At 35.6% G+C, this 23,268-nt stretch overlaps 1 protein-coding gene across 5 annotated transcripts in view; it reads right to left on the bottom strand.

Annotated features, from left to right (window-relative positions):
• Positions 1-23,268, bottom strand: part of LOC142353662 (gamma-aminobutyric acid receptor subunit beta-3-like) — a 171,889-nt gene that overhangs the window by 110,102 nt on the left and 38,519 nt on the right. For all 5 annotated transcript variants that reach the window (XM_075405959.1, XM_075405960.1, XM_075405962.1 and 2 more), the window contains exon 4: positions 17,858-17,940. In XM_075405959.1, the coding sequence (XP_075262074.1) occupies positions 17,858-17,940 (83 nt within the window). The remainder of the gene's footprint in view (positions 1-17,857; positions 17,941-23,268) is intronic.

Here is a 23,268-nt window from a genome sequence, read left to right as displayed (position 1 = left end):
CAGCCACAATTTGAAGATTATTATATTGATAACAATGCTGATTAATTTATTTAACATTTTAGAGCATGTAGATATCTAATCTTAGGGTTATAGTCTGAGTAATTTACATGTTTAAAAAATCATGTCTCATGTATTTCTCTCGTCGTTCAGTTCTCTTAGCCCAATCATGTTTAAACAAATCCACTTGTCAAGCAACCACAGTTGTTTTCATGATCCTGCGGTTTCCATTGTGATCTCCGCATTCATTGTGTGAGTCAAAACGAACAAACTCTGCATTCTCATTGTTGAGAAAGATTCAGGTAGTTGAGAGAAAACGAAAGAGCGAAAAAGAAACTTTTGTTAGAATCTATGGTCAAAGCTCAAATTACAAACTATAGTCAACAAATATCAAATATATTTGCCCCACGTGTTTTTCCGATCTGATTACATTTAGTGGGAGTTTTCATGGGGTGTTCTTGGATTTTTCTTTGGTTGAACGAACTAGAAGAAGACGAGTCCAGTCATCCAGTGAGATCTTTCCAGTTAATTTTTTCCCCGAAACATTCGAGTGCACTGGTGATAATTTTTTATGCCAAGGGCACCTTGTTCAGGCAGCAGGTATTCAAAAGATGACAAAAAAAGCAAAGCCTAATGCTCACATCAGTTTATTAAAGTTTCCCTGTGGATCATGACAAAAAATTTATCATAGTTTTTGTGTAAAAATGTTCATCCTGCAGAAAGTGGTTTCACGACTCATGCTCAAACTTACGAAACATCATTTTGGAGTTTTGAGAAAAATTAAGGGCATTAGTTAGGCTCGTGCAAATTGCGAGAAAAAAAACAACTTCCAGTAACAAAGGCCGATAGTGATTCTATGTCCGATAATATTCAATCACTTATTACACCCATTCAACAAGCGTTGTCTGAAATCAGAAACGATAATAACCAAGTGAAACAAAGCTCTTGCAAAGCTAAAATTGAGCAGCTACTAAAGGAAATGTAAGACCTAAAGAGCTGTGAGGCAAAATAGCCAAACAAAGCCGCAAAATAATCAACAATCGGAAAATCACCTGGGCGACAAATTAATAATTTTTGGAATACAGAAGAATCAGGATCAGGTTTTGAAAATTGAAGCAATGAATGGAGACAAAAAACAAGCGGTATCTATTTTCGGGAAATTAATGACTCTGAAAGATGTCGTAATTCATGACTGCTTCAGATTAGGGAAACTAGTGAACGAAAGGAACAGACCTTTGGTAGTGAAAACAGCTGATGCTCGGACTTTCAAAACGATCTTTCTATCTTTTTCAAAGCTAAAAGGCTCTTGAGTTTCCGATGAAGACTACAAAAGAAAACACTATCAACGAAAGACAAATCTGATCAATTTTGGTTACGAAAAACAGTTTCTCAGTTAAAGGTCAAGATTTATTTTAAATAGATAAATTTGTTGGAAAACTTTAACCCTGGTAGTGTGCAATTGTCTACAGATTAAAACGCCCATACCTCATGACTACCAGTGTTCAGAATCTTTTCGTTGAACTGTAGGTCTTTGTTGACTTTTAATCGAAGAATTAATCATGATCTTCATCTCAAAGTTCAGAAACCCGATATCTGTCTGAGCGAAAAGTAATTTAATTCGGGAATTGATCATATCTGTCTTTATCTCACATTGTTATAGCGTAGGAAGTATTGATCGAAGTAATGGTAGCCATGGAGTTGTAATTGGTTTGAAAACAGAAATTAATGTTCACAGTGAAATTAACCATGCTTAATCTAATCTCCTCTTGACTTTGCAACTTCGGCTCTCTTGTGCAATTTAGAGCAGGCAAAAATTGTCATAAACATTTACAATCCAACAAATGATTAGCCCTATCGCTTTGAAGTAGAACTGTTTGATGCTGATTTACCAGATAGTTCGGCACATGAGGTTTTTAAAATTGATTTAGATCTCATCTATGTGTCCATGGAAGGTTATGCAAACCTTAGAGTCGATTGGAGTCTTCTAAGCAGTAGAAATTCTCATGAAAAACTGTTTTGCCAGTTCTTTCGAAAATACGAATGTTGTCCTCTCGTAGAGAAAAACAATGAAAATGATTGCTTTCTTGCTATTTTTCCCGACACTACGTCTTTTGCTCAGATCCACTCTACATACATTTTCCGATCACCCTAAGCATTAGCAATGAGGTGCATTTTTCGAGCAGCCAGACATAGCAACCAAAAACAATTTAGTCGTTCCTAAACACAGATCCTCCCAATGTTGCTGAAAAATTCAGTTACTTTGATGCCTCAGCTGGAGACATGAACCACACAATTCCAATTTTTCATGATGAAATCTAATTTTTCTTGGAAATCTAGAAGGTAAAGAGAAGCTCCTTGTTAATTTTCCTCTCATTCTATTCTAAAAAAAATTTCAAATACTCTAAATACAGTCAAGCGACGTCAAAAAAAGTTGAAAACATAATTGAAAGACTTAACATTTTAGCTAATTCACTTGAACTAGATAAAACAGTAGACCTAAAATTCTTTGCAGGTTTAACTTCGACAGCAGTTTTTCAAAAATTTTAAGAAATTTCATTGTGTTCCTGATCTCTTCAAAAAGATGAACTTTATGGAAACAGTATTTCTGGATTGTTGAAAATTGCCATAGCCTTCAATCAACATTTCGAAGGCAAGATCCTTCTTTCAGTGTCTTGCATCAGCAGACCCCACAATTTGTCTAGAAGACATGTTTTACTAAAAATGAAGTAAATTCAATGATACTAATTAGCCGTTCGGGTTCTGAGTCATAAGATAAACTTCAGTTAATTTTAATAAAAACTTCAAGTGCTTTTGTCCCAGTTGTTACTGAAATATTTTACAAACTCATAGATCAGCAAGAGTTACCAAAGAGCCGGAAGAAAGCAAAAAATGAACCTCTGCATGGAAAAGAGTCGAAAATTGACATAAAAAAATTACAGGGCAGTGTCAATGTTGTGCGCGCTCTCCTTAACTTTCGAGAAATTGTTGTATAAAAAATAATGCATCGTTTATTGAAGTCATTAGACAAACGCCATCATGGTTTTAGGCCCAAGCATATTACAATTTCTCAAATGCCTGAGTAATGTGGAAAAAAAATTAACGTTATTTGCTTGCTAATACGCATTTATCTTGATATTGCAAAAACCTTCGATACAATAAATCACAAAGCAATTTTTTTGAAGCTTATGCGTTTTGGATTTGATTTGATAACAAAATTCGGACTGATAACCAAGTTTTTTGAAGATTATTTATCAAATAGAACGCAGTGCGTATAAAATAAAAATGAGTGTTCGTCAGTGTTAACTGTTACGAGTGGTCGTCCACAGGGTTCAGTGTTTGCAGTTTTCATGATTCCTGTGGACATTAACGACCTTCCATCTCTAATGGAGAACAACACATATCTCTTTGCCGATTACACAATTTATTGGAGGCCATATGAATTTATATTCGCCACAAAATATAAACAAAACCACAAATGGTCGAAAGACAATAGGTTGGCATTCAAAATGGCAAAGACTGAAGCTGTTTGTTTTGATATGAAAAAGTTAGATAAGTGTAGTGTCCACTTGTATGCAAACAATAAGGAAGTTACATGCAAATCTTCAGTGAATGATATTTGTGTAATTGTTGTACCGACCCCTCCTGAAGGGGGAGGAACTATATACTCAAGTGTTTTTTAGTTCAGACAAATTTAAGGAGCGATATATACATCGTGGAGAATTGCGAGTGGTATCATTAAAAAGCGCCTCAAATGTTTTTGAATTTCATATTTTACATGGAGATATCGATGTTATCGATTGAATAATAGACTGATTTCCGTTGTTATTATTCACATTTTCAAGAATTTCGCCAAAAATTTTGTCAATTTTGAATAAAATTTGTAAAAAGTTTTCAAAGTAGTACTGTGATTTTACTTTAGAGACAAAAAAATTATTGTTGGCTATTTTGATTTAACTTTTTGGTTAAAATTTTTGCTAATTATTTCAAAACTCAGCCTTTTTCGTTAAAAATTGTACAAAAAAGGCATCCTTAGTCAACTTTGCTTAAATTAAACGAAAGTACACAGTCAAAAACAACAAACACAATTTTCGTACACTAAAAAAGAGCTAGCTTTTCTTCCACTTCCATTAAGACTAGTCTAGAATCATAATTCTGTTGTTTTCTAGTTCTCTAAAAACCAAATGATTATCAAAAACGCAGAGCAGCATTTATTTTGAGCTTTTAAGTCAAAAAATATCAAGCTCTAAAGCAACCGAAACAATTGAGTAATCTAAATGGTCAAACAGCATTAGCAGGGCTGGTTTTGTTCCAATCGTCAACTGCTACAATCCAAAAACAATTCGGAATGAAATCAGTCGGTCTTTTTTAATGATAAATCGATCGCTTTCATGTTAATGAACGAAAGAACTATCCAAATCGAAGCTCACTACTGTTGATAGGCCCAAATGACTTCCTAAACAGTTCCAAATTAATGTATCTAATTTATTTACTCGAAAGATTATGCTCGTTTTGACTTTTAAAAATGTTTGCTTTTTAAATAAACATTGTCTCAGTAAACTTTGCCACCATTTTCTTCAAATTTGGACAATTTGTAGGTTAGTGTTATCAAAGAAGTGCTTTTTCTTCTTTTTCTTTGAGTTATGGCGTTGAGTTATGGTTTTCTGGCTTTGATACTAGATTTCAATTTTTTTAAGTTTTTTTTTGGTAATGGCCCATCATTTTTCACTGTTTTTTTCTTATTTAGTCACATTTTAACATTATTGTTCTTCAAAATAAGGCATAATTAAAAATATAAAAGTATTGAAAGGCATATATTAAGGTTTTAACGGCTTCGACACTCAAGAAACTGATTTTTTATCAATTGTCCTAAACTGTCGTTTTTACTTCGTCTTTTAAGTTGTATGAAGTTACATGGATAATGACAGGTCTCAGTAGTTTTTCAAGGAAAAATAAGCGATTTTTTATTCTGATTTGAGTAGATAGCTGATGGCTTTCATGACTTTCAAAAAAACTTTTCCAAATTCAATTAGCTTTTTTGTTGGTTTTTGTCTATTTGTTATCTGGTTTTGTTAACCACAGTTCATATATGACATTATTGACATGGAGGGAAAGTGCAAGTGTACAAAATCTAGAGTTTTCTTAAAGAAGTCGTTATGATTTTACTGGTTTGACACGGGTTTTTCGCACGAAAAGTAAACTAATATATTTGACGTTTTTTTGTTGAACTGAAACATATTGTAAATCTTTACAGGTCTCAAGCGCTTCCTGTGGACCAACAGACAAACTTTTTGTAATTTCATTTTGTTGCTATTGGCTTTCAAAACCAAAGAGTTACTTAATTTTGCCCGCTTTCTCTTTTTTGGTACTCTTGTTACCTATTCTCATTAATGAGAGGTCCTATACCATATTTTTTGAGGAATGCTCAATTGAATATATTTTAGTGGACAAAATATGGCTTTGCGGTTTCGACAGCGTTTATATCTGGCAATACCAGGACAAACTGAGCCCTTCAACAAGTGTAATAAAAGAACCAAATAAGCCAGGAGTGAGAGTGGGCAACTCAGATGATGCGAAATTCGGAACAAAACATGAAAGAGATACCGACCAGGCTCAATACGTAGACAGACGGCCGCCTATCTTTCATGCTTTGTTCCGAATTTCGCATTATCTGAGTTGCGCACTCACTTCTGGTTTTTTCGATTATTTTATTACACTTGCTGATGGGCTCACTTTGCCCACGGTACTGCCAGGTGCCAAAGCCTCATACAGTGCATCCAGATTGTTCTTTTGCCTATGGGCAGCGTGGATTTTGCGGGCTTACTTAACCTGAATACTTCCAGTACGTGGGATGGGCCGCAAAAACCCCTGTGACCACATGAATCTTTACTTTGTCTTGTAGCTACTGTTGTTGGTCGTGGGCTCGATCATTCGCGGCACAAATAACCTTCTCGATCTCCACATCTGAACAAATTCTTATGTCTGCCCACTGTCCGACAGCTAAATATGCGCAGCCTGGGATCGCATCTTTAAGAAATCAAAAAGTAAAAATCTTAAATTTAGTAAAATCTTAAGAATTAAAATGATTAAAAATTTAGACAAGATTTTTACTATTTGATTTGTTTGCTATTTTAGCTGTTGGGTTATTGCGTTTTCTGCAAAAATGTGCTTCAAATGGTTTATTATTCATTTTTGAACAGTTATTCTTAATTTCTGAGTGATTGAATGTGTTTCATGTTGTAAGTTTTTTTTCTCAATCATAAGTGCTTTTATACATAATACTTGTCGTTTCATAGTTTGAATGAGATGCTCAACAAGACCTATTGCTCTCTGATCAAGTGAAGGAGCATATACGCATATACTAGTTCAATTTTATTTCAGAACAAAATTCTAGAAACTTTTCACCCGCTAAACTTCTAGCTTGATCTAGATTAATTGCTCATGGTACCCCGTGATTATATACATATGTAATTAAAATTTTAATTACATTTGAACTGGAATCCTTATTTACTATTTCTATTGTAGGATATTGGAAATATCTATCAATGCTAGATAGGAAATATTGTTATATTCCCTTCTCGTTAATAAAAGGACCCCCAAAATCTATGTAATTCGTCATTCGGTTCAACGCAATTAGGTAATGGTGAGCATTTTGTATGCGGAGTCACTGTTTCTAAATTTCTACCAATATCTGTGCAAGCTTTGCACTCGCTAATTTTTGCTAGTATGTCCCGATGAATATATAGCCACCATATATTCTGTTCGAGCGAAAGCATCTCCCCGGATTGGTGGAATGGATATCTTCTAATACAGCGTCTTTTATTGCTCCGGGTATTTTCGCTATATCGTTCGCTATATCGTTCTTCTGTGGGATTTGGAACGCGCGATGCAAACTCAATGGGTTTTCACTCGTTTTGGGTGTTTGGTACTAAAGCTGCAACAAGTCTGGAACGCCCATTGTCGCATTTCCCTCTAACATCTAAGTTATTGAGTACAAAGTGCTATTTTATCTTTACTTATATCGAAGTGTTTGTTATGTAACTCTGTGAAAACGTATTTGACACTTTTTTTAAATGATCTGAGGGGTTGAAAATGTTCAGCTAGTTGTATGATTTGTATAATGTAGTGTAGTGATCCATGAAATGATCATAAACGTTTAGGTTTAGTTGGTGGTGGTATTGCTAGAATGGCTGCAGTTTTGTTTTAGAGTGGCGAATTGCCTGTTTGAGTAAATTTATAACCCAGCCATTCAATTTTTGTTTTAGCAAAATTCCAGTTTTGGAAATTAGTGCGCAAATTATCTTCATTTATTTGTGTGAGATATTTAATAACGTAATTTATGTGGTCGGATTCTGATTCGGTACTAACCCTTATGATGTCGTCCAAGAACCATATATGTTTTGGAAACCTATAAGTTCGTATTAAATTGCTATGTGGTCGGATTCTGATTCGGTACTAACCCTTATGATGTCGTCCAAGAACCATATATGTTTTGGAAACCTATAAGTTCGTATTTGGAAATTTGGCTGGCATGTCAGCGATTCCGTAAAATCCAGTTTTAAATCTATGTACCTGTAGATTCACCACAAATTTTAAAAATAGTGTTTTGCAGTGTCTTTATGTTATTGTAATTGACTGTATGCACATTTAAGATCTATGGTTAAAAACTATATGTTCGGTGGGCGTTTTGTTGTTTGTTAAATGTTGTGAAAGGAAATCTCTTAACTTTTCTATGTTGGGCTTGATATTTGTTTTTATGAATTGATTTAATGACTTAGGAATCTAGTGCTAATTTTATCTTTCTTTATTGTAATTACTATAGCCGAAATGGAATTTGCGTCAGAACAACTAGACAGCTGTTCAATTTAACCTTTTTTGTTATCGGTCTAATAAGAAGTAACTCTAGGTTGTAGATTAATGGGAACGCGACGACCTTTTTAATGCTTTGCTGTAAACTTGATGAAACTTTGATTTAAAGATATGCGTCTTTGTTAGGCAAATTCTGGAAACAAGATCTAGAAATTGCGACGCAATTGGCTGTTTCAGGTTGTATGTTGTTAACACTTTTACCCTTTGTGCTTGTTGACGAATCACTGCCAAGCCAAGACTACTGAAAAGGTCCATTGCAATGACGTTTCTGTGGCCATCCTCTACTATAAGGCAAGCGTCCTCACACATTCGTTTGTTGTAGACAACTGTGGTTGCAATCTTGTCGAGTACTTTGATTATTTCGCTTGAAAAGGTTTTGAGACCTTTCTCACATGCTGAAGCAACCCATCGTGCTGTTGGGGTAGTTTTTAGGTTGTTATTTGCCAAAGTTTTGGTTTTGATGCTACACACTGCCAGAATTAAAAATTGAACTTGATGTTTTTTTTCCAAATTGAAACTTTGCATTGAATGGATCATATTGATTTGCAGCGTCACTAGATATAGCTGCAGCTTGTCAGAATCACTGTCTTAGTCTGAATCATATAATTGCTCGTATAGTTCTTTGTAACTGATTATGCAATTGACGGATTCTTAATCCCTTTTGGTAGTTGTTGATTCGATCTGAGTGATGTTTGTTTGTTGAGGCTGTGACCTTTGAGATTGCGGTTTCTTAGGTTTTCGGCTTTTTTTGGAAAAGTAGTTTAGGATTCCGCAGTTGTTACATTTCTTTCTTTTTGCGGGACATGTTTGACGTTGATTTTAGGTCCAGTACTATAGGTGCAGTGTTATAGGTGCAGCGTTATAGGTGAAGCGTTATAGGTGCAGAGCACAGTTTGCACGTTTGCTAGGGAAGTGATAATCTTGAAGGACAGTTACGTTGCAATTGTACCCTTTTCGTTGTTGGTAGTTTGCGGTGCGATTGCGGTTTTGAAAATTGTTGACTATTTTCACAGTTTGAGCGTTCGTGTTGAGATTTTGATTATTCTTGGTTGGTTCTGGGCTCCCAGTTTCACGTGGATAGCAATCTTTAGCGCGTGAAAACGTTTCCTTAATAGGTTCTTCGTGTTTCGAAATCCAACTTACTCAAAATGAAACTATAACGTATTAGCGTTGTTTCCTCGTCCCCCAGGCTGCAATTCTCCGAATTTTCTATGTGTCTCACATAGATGCTCTCAACAGATTCTCCCTTTTGCTGTTTCGATAAGAAGACAAAGCGGTCACAAGTTTTGTTGCGGGTTCTTTTGAAGGTTTCCTCCAATACATGCCAAAGTTTCTTCATCGAATCCGTTTCAATGAGGAAATGCGGGTGTTTGCTCATGAGGATCCTCCAACTTTCTTTTCTGATGCAGAAATATAGAAGTGAAGTCACTTTTCGATCGCAGATGTCCCAAGGTCTCTTTCCACACAGAATGCCAACTTCCTCAAAATATTTGCATCTGATTTGTCACATCACCTTTAGTTATTGATTGCATATCTTTTTTATGGCGTTTAGTTGCCTGTGTGTTGTTTTCCACTGGTTCCTCAACCAGGTTTGGTTGGGTATGTGACTCCTGAATTTGTAGTTGTATCCCATTTTTTGCCAACAATAAGAGTTTCCATTGTTGCGTTTTTTCCCCACGAAAGAGTTGTTGTAATAGTTGCTGTATCCCAGAAAGCGTCGATAATCAGGGGAGTTTTTCTTGAAGCAGTAGCTGACTGCGCCATGTTGTACTGCTGAAGTCTATCTTTCTCAGTTATGTCACAGTTGTTTACTACTTAGCAAATTGGGCAATTGCCGTGCAATTGCCACTTTATTAAGATTGAATTTGAAATTTGCTTTGAAGATTGGGAATTCGCGACGCAATTGGCTAGTTTATTTTCTGAGGTTACGTTTGATGATCAAATTGCTAAGGAGATTATGAAACGAAATGTACACATTAAGTCAGAAAGGAAGTCAGAAATCATAAGTGTTCACGCAGAATAAACGCAGAATATAAGGAAATAAAACCTCTTTAAAACGTGATTAGATATTTTCCGGTCTAGAATTTCAACAAACTGGATGTGTCAACAATGATGAAAGAATGAACTAAAGATTGAGGAGATTGAACTAGTTTACTGCCCTTGAGGATAAAGGAAATAAGTTTAAAAACACGGTGTTGGTTAATTTTAGAACAATTGTCCAGGCCGTAAGACAATGCATTACGCTAAAAATTGGCAGCTAGCTAGACTTACTGCGAAAGAACCTGACCTCGCGCTTTTTAGTGCAGTTAGGGATGCACTGCAAAAGTAGGAGTCAAAAATTGATGGGGTTGATGCAACTGACATTGTCACACTTAATGTTTCAGGCATAGACTGATCAGGTGCAGCGCAACTGAGAGCACTTTAGTAGATTGAAGGCTGAAATCGTTGGATTAGTAGGCTGCAATTTGAATTCTTAATTTGCGGCCCGGGTTCATGTTCATGTTCATGTTCCTGTTCATGTTCATGTTGTAAACGAAATGCGGTCTATTTAAAAAAATCCAGAACACAGTCAAACGGTAAAACCGTATTAGATACCGCCTCAACTAAAGGAACTAATTGTACTCCACTAGAGAATATGTGGAACCCGTAGGGATTGATTCTTGGTATCAGATCAACACTAGAAGCGCTTATGGAACAATTTACAATAGAATTTGAGTTATTTTAATGCCATGAGATTTATTTTTCTGAAACAAACAAAAAAGTCAAAAATGGGCAAATAAGCAAAAACTGTATAACAACGATAAAATTTGTCACACCAAAGCCATTAAATCATCAAATGAAAAAACACCAAGAAAAGATAATTTCTTGCAATATCAAATTGTGAACGTGACCTGCCAATAAAGATACTTAGTTACAGGACACGAAAAAACATTTTTCAAAAACACGTCTTTGTAATTCTATTGAAACCTAAGCTCTCAACTGAAAACTTTCAAAAGATTTAATTATGTCTTTGGGAGTTATTACCCTTAAAATGTCATATGAAAAAAAAACCAATAGGAAGTAATGAAATTTCATTTCAATTGGGCGCGGGAACTGTGTCTATGCCGTTAGCCATAATATAGCTTCTAAATGTTAGTATTGGTATAATTGCGCCTTTTTCAACGTCCATGGAACCTGTCGTTAGTGTATCAATAAGAAAACCAGATAAGTTTAAAACCCCGGGCAAGGAAAAATTTATTACGGGCAAACTAAAAACGATGAAAAATCTTCAAGATTACTCGTGGTATCAAACCAAAAACCACAATTTGAACCAAACTGCAACAATAATTAGTTTTTAAATCAATAGAAAAAACTTGTTTCTCACTCGCTCCGAGCCACAAATTTTTTACAGAAAAGAGTAAAAGTTTGCACAAAATCGTCATTAATTTGGTGTAACGATTTTTTTGTTCTGTTCTTGCATATAATAAACTCCGAAAACACTTTAAAGGATAGCGCATAATTCAAAAACAAGGAAGAGCTTAAAATCTTTCTATTGAGGCGCGTCCATTGAAACTAGGTAACTGTTCCAACTGTAATTGCAATGAATCCTTTGGCAAAAAAACCAGAAAATATCAACATATCAATAGAATAACGATTTATTCTGGATAATTTTTGATATAAGCAATTTACGGGTCCGGGAAATATTTTGACCCGAGCAAACTTTCCTATGAAGCGAAAGTGCAACAAGCTCTCTTTAGAGTTAAAAAGACTGTCATCATTTTTTAAGTCTGCACTTTCGGTCAAGTTCAACAAAGTGGGCTAAACAAGCATATTTGGTGCAATTTTTGATAACAAGCCTGATTTTAACCTGAAGTTTTGCTAATCCTCCAACCAACATCCTCTATCTCGAAAAGCGAAACCTTTAATGTAATTGTTATAAAAATTCACCTTTTAGCATTGGCGAAAAACACTAAACCTCGATAATGAAATTCAAAAAATCTTTCTAATTGTATATTCTACGCTGCATGGGCTTTCTAATGATACCACTCAGCAGTATTTTTGACAAAGAATATATCAGTCGGCCGCAATTAACAACTGAAAAGTTTAGCGCATAGTTTTCCGTCCACTGTGGGATGGGAACAAAGAGCACGGATTCTCATAAACAGTACCATATGTTAGACATAAAATGGAAGCTGAAAACAAAAACGTGTAGCGATATGCACTTCTCTTGCGAAGAACCCATTAAAAGTTAAATCTTTACTCATTGTTGCTGATAGATAGGGAAAAGGAATTTTCTTCTTTTACTGTTGTCAGCCTTCGGGGTTTTATAAAGAGAAGTTCAGAATTTGATTGTATTTCGGGCAGTATAAAAGTAAAACGGAGGACAGGAAAGTATTGCTACAACATGTCTTGAAAGCAGACAGCTGATTCCCACACTTCCTGATAAGTTCATCATGTGAATTAGTGATTTGATTAAAATGTTTTCTAACAAGCTCAATTAGTGCCATAAAAATAGCCTTTCAAATTTTTCGTCAATTTTTTCATGGTTTTTAATTTTATTATCAATGTTATCAATGTTATCCAAAAATTGCCAGTTTTTGGAAACATTTACCAACATATAGAACTCAAATGTTGGTTTATTGTCATCTTCCTATTTCGTACTATCACTGCAAAACTTTAAACTAGCATTTTAAATATATTTCATCTTGTTTTAATGCTAACCCTGAGGGAACCCATTTCGCCTGATTACATTTTAATAATGCCGAATGACAAAACCCGGCCAATTTTCAGCCCAACAACCCAACAACGCGCCAATTGGAACCTGAAATGCATTATATTAACTTGGTCGCTCTTATCCTCATAAAATTTCCCTATAAATCACGGCTTGTAACTTCATTTTGTGCGGATAGTTTTCACTGTACGAGGGTAAATTAGGATTGTACTTTGACCTCTTAAATAGCGCTCTAGTTTGCTAGGTTAACACACGGTTAACTACTTTGGCCTAATTTGAACACAATTGCTGAAAAAGCCCAAGGGAGGATTATAATGAATTCAATACGTTTACAAATCCACAATGCAAGACCAGTTGCGTTCATTAACATTGCATTACTTCGCTTGTGACCTACGTTTTTGAGGGAGCCTTAGATCCGAGAGTTAAAATTTATAAAAATAGCTGATTTCAAATCTTTTAAATGTAGGAATAAAATGGTGCAATCGTGCAGCTCTCAAGTCTTCACGTCTTGAAGACAAAAAATTTTATATAAGCGTTTATTGCTACAAAAAACTTGTGTAATCGCGCAAGCTGATGAATACAAAAAATGAGCATGCATGCCTTATGAGTGGGACCCTGGATGTTATAAAAAAGGGGTTAAAATGTACAACCTTGTGAAACGAAACTTGATATATTTTGCCGAGACATGCAAGATCTTGAGTCTTGAGAAAACATTGACTATCTTACACAGATCTTCATAGGACAAAAATTCTTGGTACAACTTTATAAGCTTTTCCCATGATACTATTAAGGTGTATCAAAAAAAAAATCTTGATTAAACATGCCACGATCAAGGTAAAACATGGCAAGGACTGAATTTGAGCGTAAGAGTAATAAGTAATCAGAATGTAATGATTGCTCTTTTCCTCGGCATTATATTTTTATATTGCTCTCTATAAGACTTTTCGCATTTAAACCAAGCTTTTTGTCCTCGGGTTCTTGAATCCGTTGCAGTTGGTCATATATCAACAAAATACCTTTCAAGCTCAAACAACGACTTTTTGTTTCATTGAACCCATTTTGGGCACAAACGTTGAACAAATTGTGATAAAAAAGTCTGAAAACAAGTGAGAGTAAAATAGATCAATTATCAGTGACCAAATTTGTTTTAAAAGCGGGTTAGAACTCACTATATAGGTTTAGATGCTAGAAGCATTAGGTATACTTCGTAAACAAAACTTCAGCATTTTTTGCTGATTTCTCTCTAGCTTAAAATTCTGTGGTCCTCTGGTGTTCAGTATTTGTTAACTATCAATTGTAGATGTCCGATAATAAAAAGATACAGTATGTACCTAATTGTGTTCTGTAAAACAAGGGTTGTCTTTCTTGGGCAAAAATTGTTCACTCTCAAAATGCTTATTTTAAGTTTTTTCAGTTCTTTTCCAAATTTGTTCTTTTCCAGTTTTTTGATTTTCAGTACATGATTCAAAAATACCGATGGCATAGATTACACTGATGCACCTAAAAACCAAGATTTGCTCATTTTTGAAAAACAAACAAAATTGCCTAAACAAAATGATTTTTGTGGTCAATCTTTTTTTCGAGTATAGCTATTTTATGAACTGTAGTTGCTTAGTTATTAATCAAATTACACAATTACACTGAGCTACTGAGTCTTGTTTTGTTTCATTTGATATCGCGATTTGTCACGTTAAAATTTTTTATGTTTAGGTTTTTTATGGAACATTAGTGGGGGCCTTCTCGGTGGCAGCCCTGTATATCTCTATGCACATACCGAGCTAGCATTCACTCAAAAATTTCAAAATCTTGGAAAAAGCGGCGCATTTATAGGTTAATAAACTAATGGGAGCAGCATTTTCCAATATTCTTGATCTTTCTTGCCAATTCTTGATAAATCGTGATAATTCCTGCTTAAACTAAGGATTTCGTCTTAAATCACGTTTTTGAGTGCCATTGAATTTTTTATACTTGGTACGTCTTGCCATACAGTGGTTAAGTTTCTTGCAAATCTTGCAAAGATCTTGATTTTTGATACCAATGGAAAGATCTTGAAAATTTGTACATATCTTGATATTATCTAGCCATGTAACATGGCATAATCATGTCAAGATTTTCCATGATTCAGTATGATTCTTATCAAGGCTATCAAGTTTCCTTAATGCAAACATTAATATTATTTTAGGTCTGAATTTTTAAGTAACGAATTTTTTGTTTGCTCTTTATCTCAGATCGTCCAAATACTGGTGTTGTTTTTTGAATAACCCTTTGAGAACGAAGTCTTTTTTAACCACAAAGTTTAAACAATTGAAACGATGGAGGGTTTCACCGCTGAAATTTTGCAATGCATAGCATCATTTTCTGTAAAAATACATAAAATTATTTTACTGGTTTTCCGAAAATTTTGTCTGATTTGATTCTACTTTTACAAAAAGTAGTGGCAATCTTTTCAAATGTTCACTGTTTCAATTTACTGAGATAGGTGGTAAACAAAAGCCAAACGGGTTGCTAAATTTCAAAAATCACATGAGTCGTCAGCATCAGTCTACAGAATATAGAATTTAAAAAAAACAGATATTTTTTTTCACAATATGGTTTTCTGTTCTTGTCTCAAATATCCCATATTTCATCACATTTGTGACATTTTGAATCAGACATTTCGAATAAGCTTCTATTTCAATAAGACATTTCGAAGAAATGATATTTGGGATGTCGTTAGGGGGGTCGAGCGTAGGTTTGCACAAATTTAAACAAATCTTTGAAAATAAGAAATTTGGACTTTTCTCATTGTTAACTGAAAAAAAATTACTATCCTCTAAAAAATTTCCCGTTCAACAAAATAGTTTTGATACAATAGTTTTGGATACTCAATCGAAATACAATACGCGTTAAATTTCTTTCAAAAAATAATTGTATATTTGAAAACCAACAAGGATGTTTGTATTTCAAAAGTTATCAATAAGATTAGAACATGTCATTGACTATGAAAACATCAAATGCAGGCAAAATCCAAAAAATCAGTAGAAAAGTGCAAGCAGAAAAGCCGAAGCCATTTAAACCATAAGCTTTTCTCTGACAACTTTTTTAACGATCCATTAAAACAATGGTAAGTATCATTATTGGGATAATGTAATAAGATTCCAAAAGGAACCAAAATTACGAAAAACCAAAAATTGAAAATTACGAAAACTCGTGCATCGAAGTCAAAAAAACCAATAGTTAGAAGACAAAACCGCTAATTAGACAAAATTTTGTAGAAAACAATGAGTTCTGTCATTACTGAGACTGACTTAGAGTTCAAGAAAATAAGTTTAAGATTGATTACTGTTCAAAAAATTAAATATTTTTTAAATACTTAACAGCCATTAAAGTCAGTAGCTTTCAACTGAAGTCAATAAATACGCACAGTTATGCCGCGATGTGAGTACAACGATGCTTTTCATGCATAGGTAAACAAAAAGACATCATAATATGTCTTGACTATGAGAACAACAACAAATACAAGCAAAAACTAAAAATTATGGAGAAATGTGCCAGAAGAAAGTTGAAGACATTTGAACCAAAAGTTTTTTTCTTTGAAAACCTTATCTATGATCCGTTGAACGTCTTTGCTAAAACAATGGGAGCCATCAATATTAGGATAACGCGATAAGATTTCAAAAGGAACCAATAATACGAAACGTCCAAAACATAGAAATCTTGTCGCATTGATGTCATATAATCAAAAGTTAGAAGATAGAACTGCTAACGAGAATAATTTTGGTTGCAGTAGGAAGAAGGGCGATACTGTCAGTACTGATACTGACTTGCAGTTGAGAAAAATTAGTTTATGTTTGGTTAAAATTTAAAATTCAAATTTTTTTTCAAAGTCTTAACAGCCATTAGCTGTCCACTCAAAGCAATAGATAGTTTCACTTAATGCTCATTACGAATTCTATTGCGCTTTTAGTCAACAAGTCCATGCCATAGGATTCGAAATGAAATTTTGATTTTCGTTTGGAGGTTTTACTATTTTTTTGGAGTCCTATGGCATAGACTTGTTGACTAAAAGCGCAATTTTTCTAAAATCTCTCAAAGATATTTCGATTTTTTTTATAGTAAACTTCTCTATGAGACCAGAACTAGTCTTTTTATGGCCTTTTGGCTACTATGGACTTACAATTGATTTATTTTGTGGCGTGAAATGTAATTTTGAATTAAGAATTATATAGAAAAAGTGGTAATTCGAACAAAAATTACGGTAAAAGTGAACAAAAGTGAACCAAATATCCCGTGTTCACATGAAACTTTAAACCTCGATAACTCCTCGAAAATAACGTAAATGAAAAAATCTTTTTAATTTCGAATTCAACGCTGGTTGAGTTGTTTAATGATACTACTCACATTTCTCTACGTTGAATATATCGATCGGCCAAAATTGTCTGAACAAAAAAACCCATTTGTGTATATAGTTCCTCCCCCCACAAATGGGGTCGGAACAATAAATTTTATTATAGTACATGGCAATTTTCTAGCAATCATATAGATATATTTTTGTCATAACAACCCCCCCCCCACACACACACACACACACACACACACACACACACACACACACACACACACACACACACACACACGTAACCACCCCCCAGAATTTCCCTTTTCTTTTCCTTTCTATCTTTTAAACAGCCTCAAAAATCGAAACAAAAAATCGAAATTGCCCTCCATGGGATAAGAAATGTTTTTTTCTTTACGATGCGCAGACATAATGAAAATTTAACTGAAGATAAAAAAAACTGGCCCGGTATTTTCCCTAATTTTGAAAAAGTTGCATTTATAATGTTGACTTGACAGCCGCCATCCAGCGAGTTCAGCTTCCCACAGAAGAAAGGACAAGTTCAACACTTTGGTTCATTTATGTTATTTTTTAACCCAACCTTGATGCAGTTGTCGATTTCAGTTCGCTGCGGTGTTCTTAAAACGTTTCTGCAAGTTAGAGAATTTCGGCTCCCTTTTAGTTTTCTCACAAAACGTATGTGCCTTCTTCTATCACTAATTTACCCTGATAAATTTCGTTAATTTACACCAATTTTTAAAACAAAAAATTGGCCTATATCGCGTACTGTAACAGCTTCTATTTCAACGTTAGCTTCGAAACAATCGAGCCTGAACTCAGTTATGTTCTCCATAACTACCCAAAAATGACGGCGGCGATCAAGTTCAATGTATTTAGTTAAATTCCCACGGCCAAGTAGCGGTCAAATAGGATTGAGGTCAAGGTGTGAATGAATCGATTTTACTTACATGAACCGACGAGTAGAGAGCACTTTTGTGTGTCTAAGGGGAAGTACTCCAGAACCATGAAGCATTTGGAGGTCACTCGCAATCTAAACAGGCATACATCTCTACCAATGTATCCTATGCATATGTATTTGAAGGCATTCATGCCTACTTTGCTCCCCGGATCAATTTTAGGCCTATTTTGGGCACATTGTTTGCAAGAATAATCCTAACTGAATGCAACGGAGCTTCAAAAATTCGTCTCACTTTCCCAGCATTTATTTTTGAACAAAGATGGCAAATGTTAGCGCACATTCAGCATTTTTTGTTTTTTACGTATGTTCACTAAGTTTAAGCGTGATCTTTACGCATCAGCGTATTCTCAGCGCACTTGTTTTGTATATTCAGCTCATCCCTCTTTGATAAGTCAGCTTTTTATACAATCGTTCATCACATTTCTTGCATTTCTCGGGCAAATACCCCCTCTTTAAATCTTTTCAACAAGCGTTTAAGCGCAATTCATCGCAATACAATATTTTAGCGCTTTGGTTACAAAATTGAAGGTCAGATAAGATCCTGCAACTTGCCTATGAATGGATTTTCCTATTGCAAACGCAAACTGTTTTTTGATCCATAATTTTAGTCCAGAATGTGAAAATAGAATTTAGCAAATCCAAAAATTGAAAGAGTTCTGAATTAAATGCCAGCGGCTTGAATAATCAAAACATAACAAGTGTACATATTAATGAAATAAGTTTTTTAAATCAATTTTGGCCATTCAGGATCAAAAAGTTTAATCAGTGTTGTACTGCATGCCAAATTAAATTGTTGGAGCTGTTTTGTGCTTATTTAACTTAACATCCATGAACGCATTGGCAAAGAATTTAGCAAGCGTTTTTGTCCTGATGAACGTCTCCTTGCTGTTGTGCAGTGCATTGAACTTCAAAACTTTATTTGAAAAAATTCAAACCTTTAAGTTTGAAAGACGTACGTCATTATCAAATGATTTTGAGAAGCACTAGTACAATATTAGCGAAATCATATAAAAAAAACTAACTAAAAACGAAAACTCCTCTTTAAAGTATAATTTCTTGACAGATGTCAAATTAGCGGTTTCATTAGCCGGGGAAGAAAATTCAATCGATGAACATGATTGAATTGTCAACGCATTTTCGCCCATTTTTTTTCGCTTCAGTTCAAATTATTTTTTTTTGTAATCTCATTCGTCGAACATTTCAGGTTTCAAGTTTTAATCATGATCTGTGTAGCATATACAGAATCATAATTTCATGAAACGATTGGTTAACAGGGCCGAGTCCAAGTGGGTCGAGAAAGAGTTCAAAACAAAGCTTGCCTCTTCTTAAAGAGCGTTGAAACAAAATTTCAATGAGGCAAGAAAATTTTCCTTCATTTTTTTAAGACGAACTATCCGTTTATGTAGATTAGAGTAACTTTTCAAACAACAATATTAATATTGTCATAGCTTCATAGGAAAAAAATAAAAAAACTATACTTTGGTAAAAAAAAAATTGAACAAAATGCAAAGATCTGTGCTGATAAACCAACATACACTTTTCAACTGTTGAAGCCTACATAATGTGAAATATTCGATCTGAATACAAAGTAAATTGATGTTGCACAATTTAGAGACACTTGCCGTTTGTAGAATCAGTTTGACTTCTTCGACGTGATTTTCAGTCTAAGTTAAATTCAGTAATCAAGCAATTTAAACAATGGTTAATCACGACAACATTTTGGTGCAACGCAATCACGGGAAAAACCAAGAATGGAAACAGAAGTGCAAGTGTCAAAAACCCTTGAAAAGTTGAAGCGCTCTAGAGCAGCAAACATGGGGGTCATAACAAAGAACGCTCCAAAGATTCAAGAGCTGCTGACCAAAGTTCAAGCGAGGCGAGGCGATGGCAAAGGAAATGGAAGACTCCGATGAAATGTTCTTCCGAGTCCAGTCTCAAGTGAAGGAGCTATAAAGACTTGTGGCCCCCTTCAACCAGCCTGACGTAAGTGCCTCACCAATCAATGAACCCCAGTATTCGAAACAGGCTACAAGCGGAATCAAAACTCCCAAATTTGTTCTTCCTAAGTTTTGGGGGGAAGTACAAAGACTGGACCCCATTTCATGGTGGCTTCATAGCAGCCGTGAACACCAATCACACATTGTCAGACGTTCAGAAGCTAAGCTACCTAAAGGCCTGCCTGCACGGTGAAGCTGCACAAGTCATTACACACCTACCTCTTTCCAGTGGCAACTATGCAGTTGGATTCAAATTGCTAAAAGACAGATACGCAAACAAACGTCTAATTCTTCATTCGCATCTCGACGCAATCTTCAACATACCAAGCATTCACAAAGAGTCAGAGGAACAACTGAAGAAAGTCATCATCACGTTCGATGGAAACTGTCTTGCCCTGGAAGCATTGAACTTCAAGTTGCGACCTGATTACACGTAGGTTCAATTCTTGCCAGAAAGGCTGGATCCTGCCTCGAGACGTCAATGGGAGCTGGAAAGCAGCAGTTCAGCAGATCTGAAGTCGATCGTTGAACTAAGCAACTTCATCAATTGTAGAGTGCAAGCCCTCGAAGCAGCAAACAACTACCAGGCAACAAACAAGGACAAGGTAGCAGAAAAGCAAGTAAGTCATTTATGCAGAAAGACAGCTTCAGAGCTACAAATCCTCATTTTCACAATGTATTTGTTGCGCAGCAACTGATCATCAGCTATATCAGTTTTCAAAATTTCTAGCAATGGACGTCAATGCAAGCAACAAACTTGTACGCAGAAACAAACTATGCTTTAACTGCATGAAGCAAGGCCATGGCACAATGATTGCAAATCAAAGGGGTAATGCAAGAAATGTGCGAGACGAGATAAATCACTTTTGCATGATGAACAGAGACAACAGAGTACAGACCCAAATTCAAACAATAAAACAAATGCTTATCATCAAATTTCATCTTTCAACAGAGTTCTACTGCGAACAGCCATGACACCCATCAAGCAACCAAACAACGAAATCAAGTGCTGTCATGCAATGCTTGAAAGTGGTGCACAAGTAAGTATGATCTCAGAGATGTACCCAATTTCTCTGACTTCCCAAACAACAATGCGAAATAGACATGAGTGGCATAATTTCTTCGAAAAAGATGGAACACATCCACCGTCAACCTTCTCATAGAACCGGAAAACAAAGCAATCAGTGTTTAAGCAGTTGTCATGCCAAAATTGACGGATCTGCTACCAACAGAGCAGATAAGTGTCAAATCATGCGTTCAGATCAACACAGTGAAACTAGTTGATCCGAATTTCAACACTCCAAACAAAGTTGACATCACTCTTTGCTCAGACCTTTCTGAAGACATCGTCCTCGATGGCAAACGACAAAAATCTAAAGGGCTTCTTTGCGAAACACAGTTTTCGGATGGACAGTGTCAGGACAAACTTCATAAAAACGGGAAATAACGCAAAGCGCAGTTGTAGTTCCTCTGACAAACACTGATCAACGTTCCTTTTGGGAAACAGAGGAAGTTCCAATTTACAAACAACTTTTCCTGGAAGAACAGATCTGTGAACAGCATTTTACTCACACAACAACCAGAGATAGAGATGGAGGATTTGTTGTGAAACTTCCATTCAAAGAGAAACTGGAAAGCTAGGTAACAGCTACGACAAAGCAGAAAAACGGTTCTTCCCGCTCAAGAGACGACTCGAGAAAGACCCAGCATCTCAAATCTTTCTGACACAACCATGGGAAGATTATCACAAGGGAAATTCAGTGAAGACAAAGTTTCCAACTATCAGCAAAAAATCAAAACTGGCAGCACTTCCTCTGGACTACTTTCAATAACCAACGCTTCATGGTGGGTGCCTCCTCACTCTCAATGAAAGACGCGAAGAGGTTTGAATAATCAATGGACGAAACTTGGCGAAGGACGTCATGAAAGCATGTATTCGCTGCCATCGTTTCAATTCAATTCCAACTCAAGTCATCATGGCTGACCTACCGTGGGAATGAATAATTCCAGAAATCTCATTCACACATACAAGACTTCAGGACTTGATTTTGCCGCACCAATCAAGACAAAACCGAAAGAGAAGAGATAAGTTTCGTTTTTGGTATGCTTCTCTATCAAAGCAGTTCATATAGAAATAGTCACCGATCTAACAAAAACTGCATGCATTGCTGCGCTGAAGCGATTCACACACAGGAGAGGAACACTTGAACGACAGTTCACGGACAATGGTACGAACTTAATTAGTGCTCGAAATGATATCATGAAACTACAAACCCTCCTCGAACGCAAAGAGAGAGATGATTCAATTTTCAACTATGTTTTGCAGCAAGGCATGGACTGGGTAACGATCCCTCCATTTTACACACTTCGGAGGACTATGGGAGGCGGCAACTGAAGCATCACCTCAGACGTGTAGTGGGCACAAGTACCTGCAAGGAAGGAATTCAACATACCTCGTACAAATAGGAATTCTCAATTCCAGACCACTCGGTGAAATGTCAAATGATCCCAATGATATCAAAGCACTGACTCCCCCCAATTCCTCGTGAAAACCTCTCCTAGGGTTCAACCAACGACGAAATGAGCCTCAAGAAGAAGAAAAATTACAAGAACGTTACGGACTGCTAGAAAAGATGAAACTGTCACTCTGGAAATCATGGTCTAGAGACTATCTTGCAACCCTTCACATCAGGAAGAAATGGTAGCAAAGGGACTCAGTAATGGGATAAGATGACCTGCTACTCATTGCAGAGGACAGTCTACCAGCTTTACAATGGAAACTTGGTCGAATAATTGAAACATACAGTGGGAACGACAACTTGATTCGAGATTTCAAGCTGATGCGACCAGTGGAGAGCTGATGCGACCAGTAGTGAAGCTTCCACTCAACAGAAAAAATCCCTAAATACTGCAAATCGAGTAGAAGAAACCAGTAAAGTAGAAGTTTCTACTTGATTATATTTCAAAAACTAAGAAAAGAGCCAAGTTAGAAATTTTACACCATTTTTTTGCAAATATTTTCAAAGTTAAAGAAGTTATTCAAAATCTTACTTCACCAGTAGCTACCTGGCACAATTATCAGGCCGCAGGCCAAATGGGCTCAGTTTATATTACGAATTTGAAAGATGACACAAGTTTTTCTAAAAAGGTTGAATTTTACGGTATCAAACATTGGCCCGCCAAATTATAGTGGCCACAAATTTTAAGTTGTTACAGTGGATTAAATTCCCTTACAGGATGATTTACTCATATATGGGTCCTCCGATATCAGTACTCAGTGTACGCTCACAAACACTTACTTCAGAGTTATTCACGTATTTGTTTTGCTCTTACTCCTTTAACAAACTTTTGACTAACCTAATTCCTAAAATTACTCAACTTTTATGCTCAAAAATTTCATTCC

Source organism: Convolutriloba macropyga, chromosome 14 (genome assembly GCF_964194025.1).
Source record: "Convolutriloba macropyga chromosome 14, txConMacr16.3, whole genome shotgun sequence".
NCBI lineage: Eukaryota > Metazoa > Xenacoelomorpha > Acoela > Convolutidae > Convolutriloba > Convolutriloba macropyga.
This window is presented reverse-complemented; position numbering and strand designations above follow the sequence as displayed.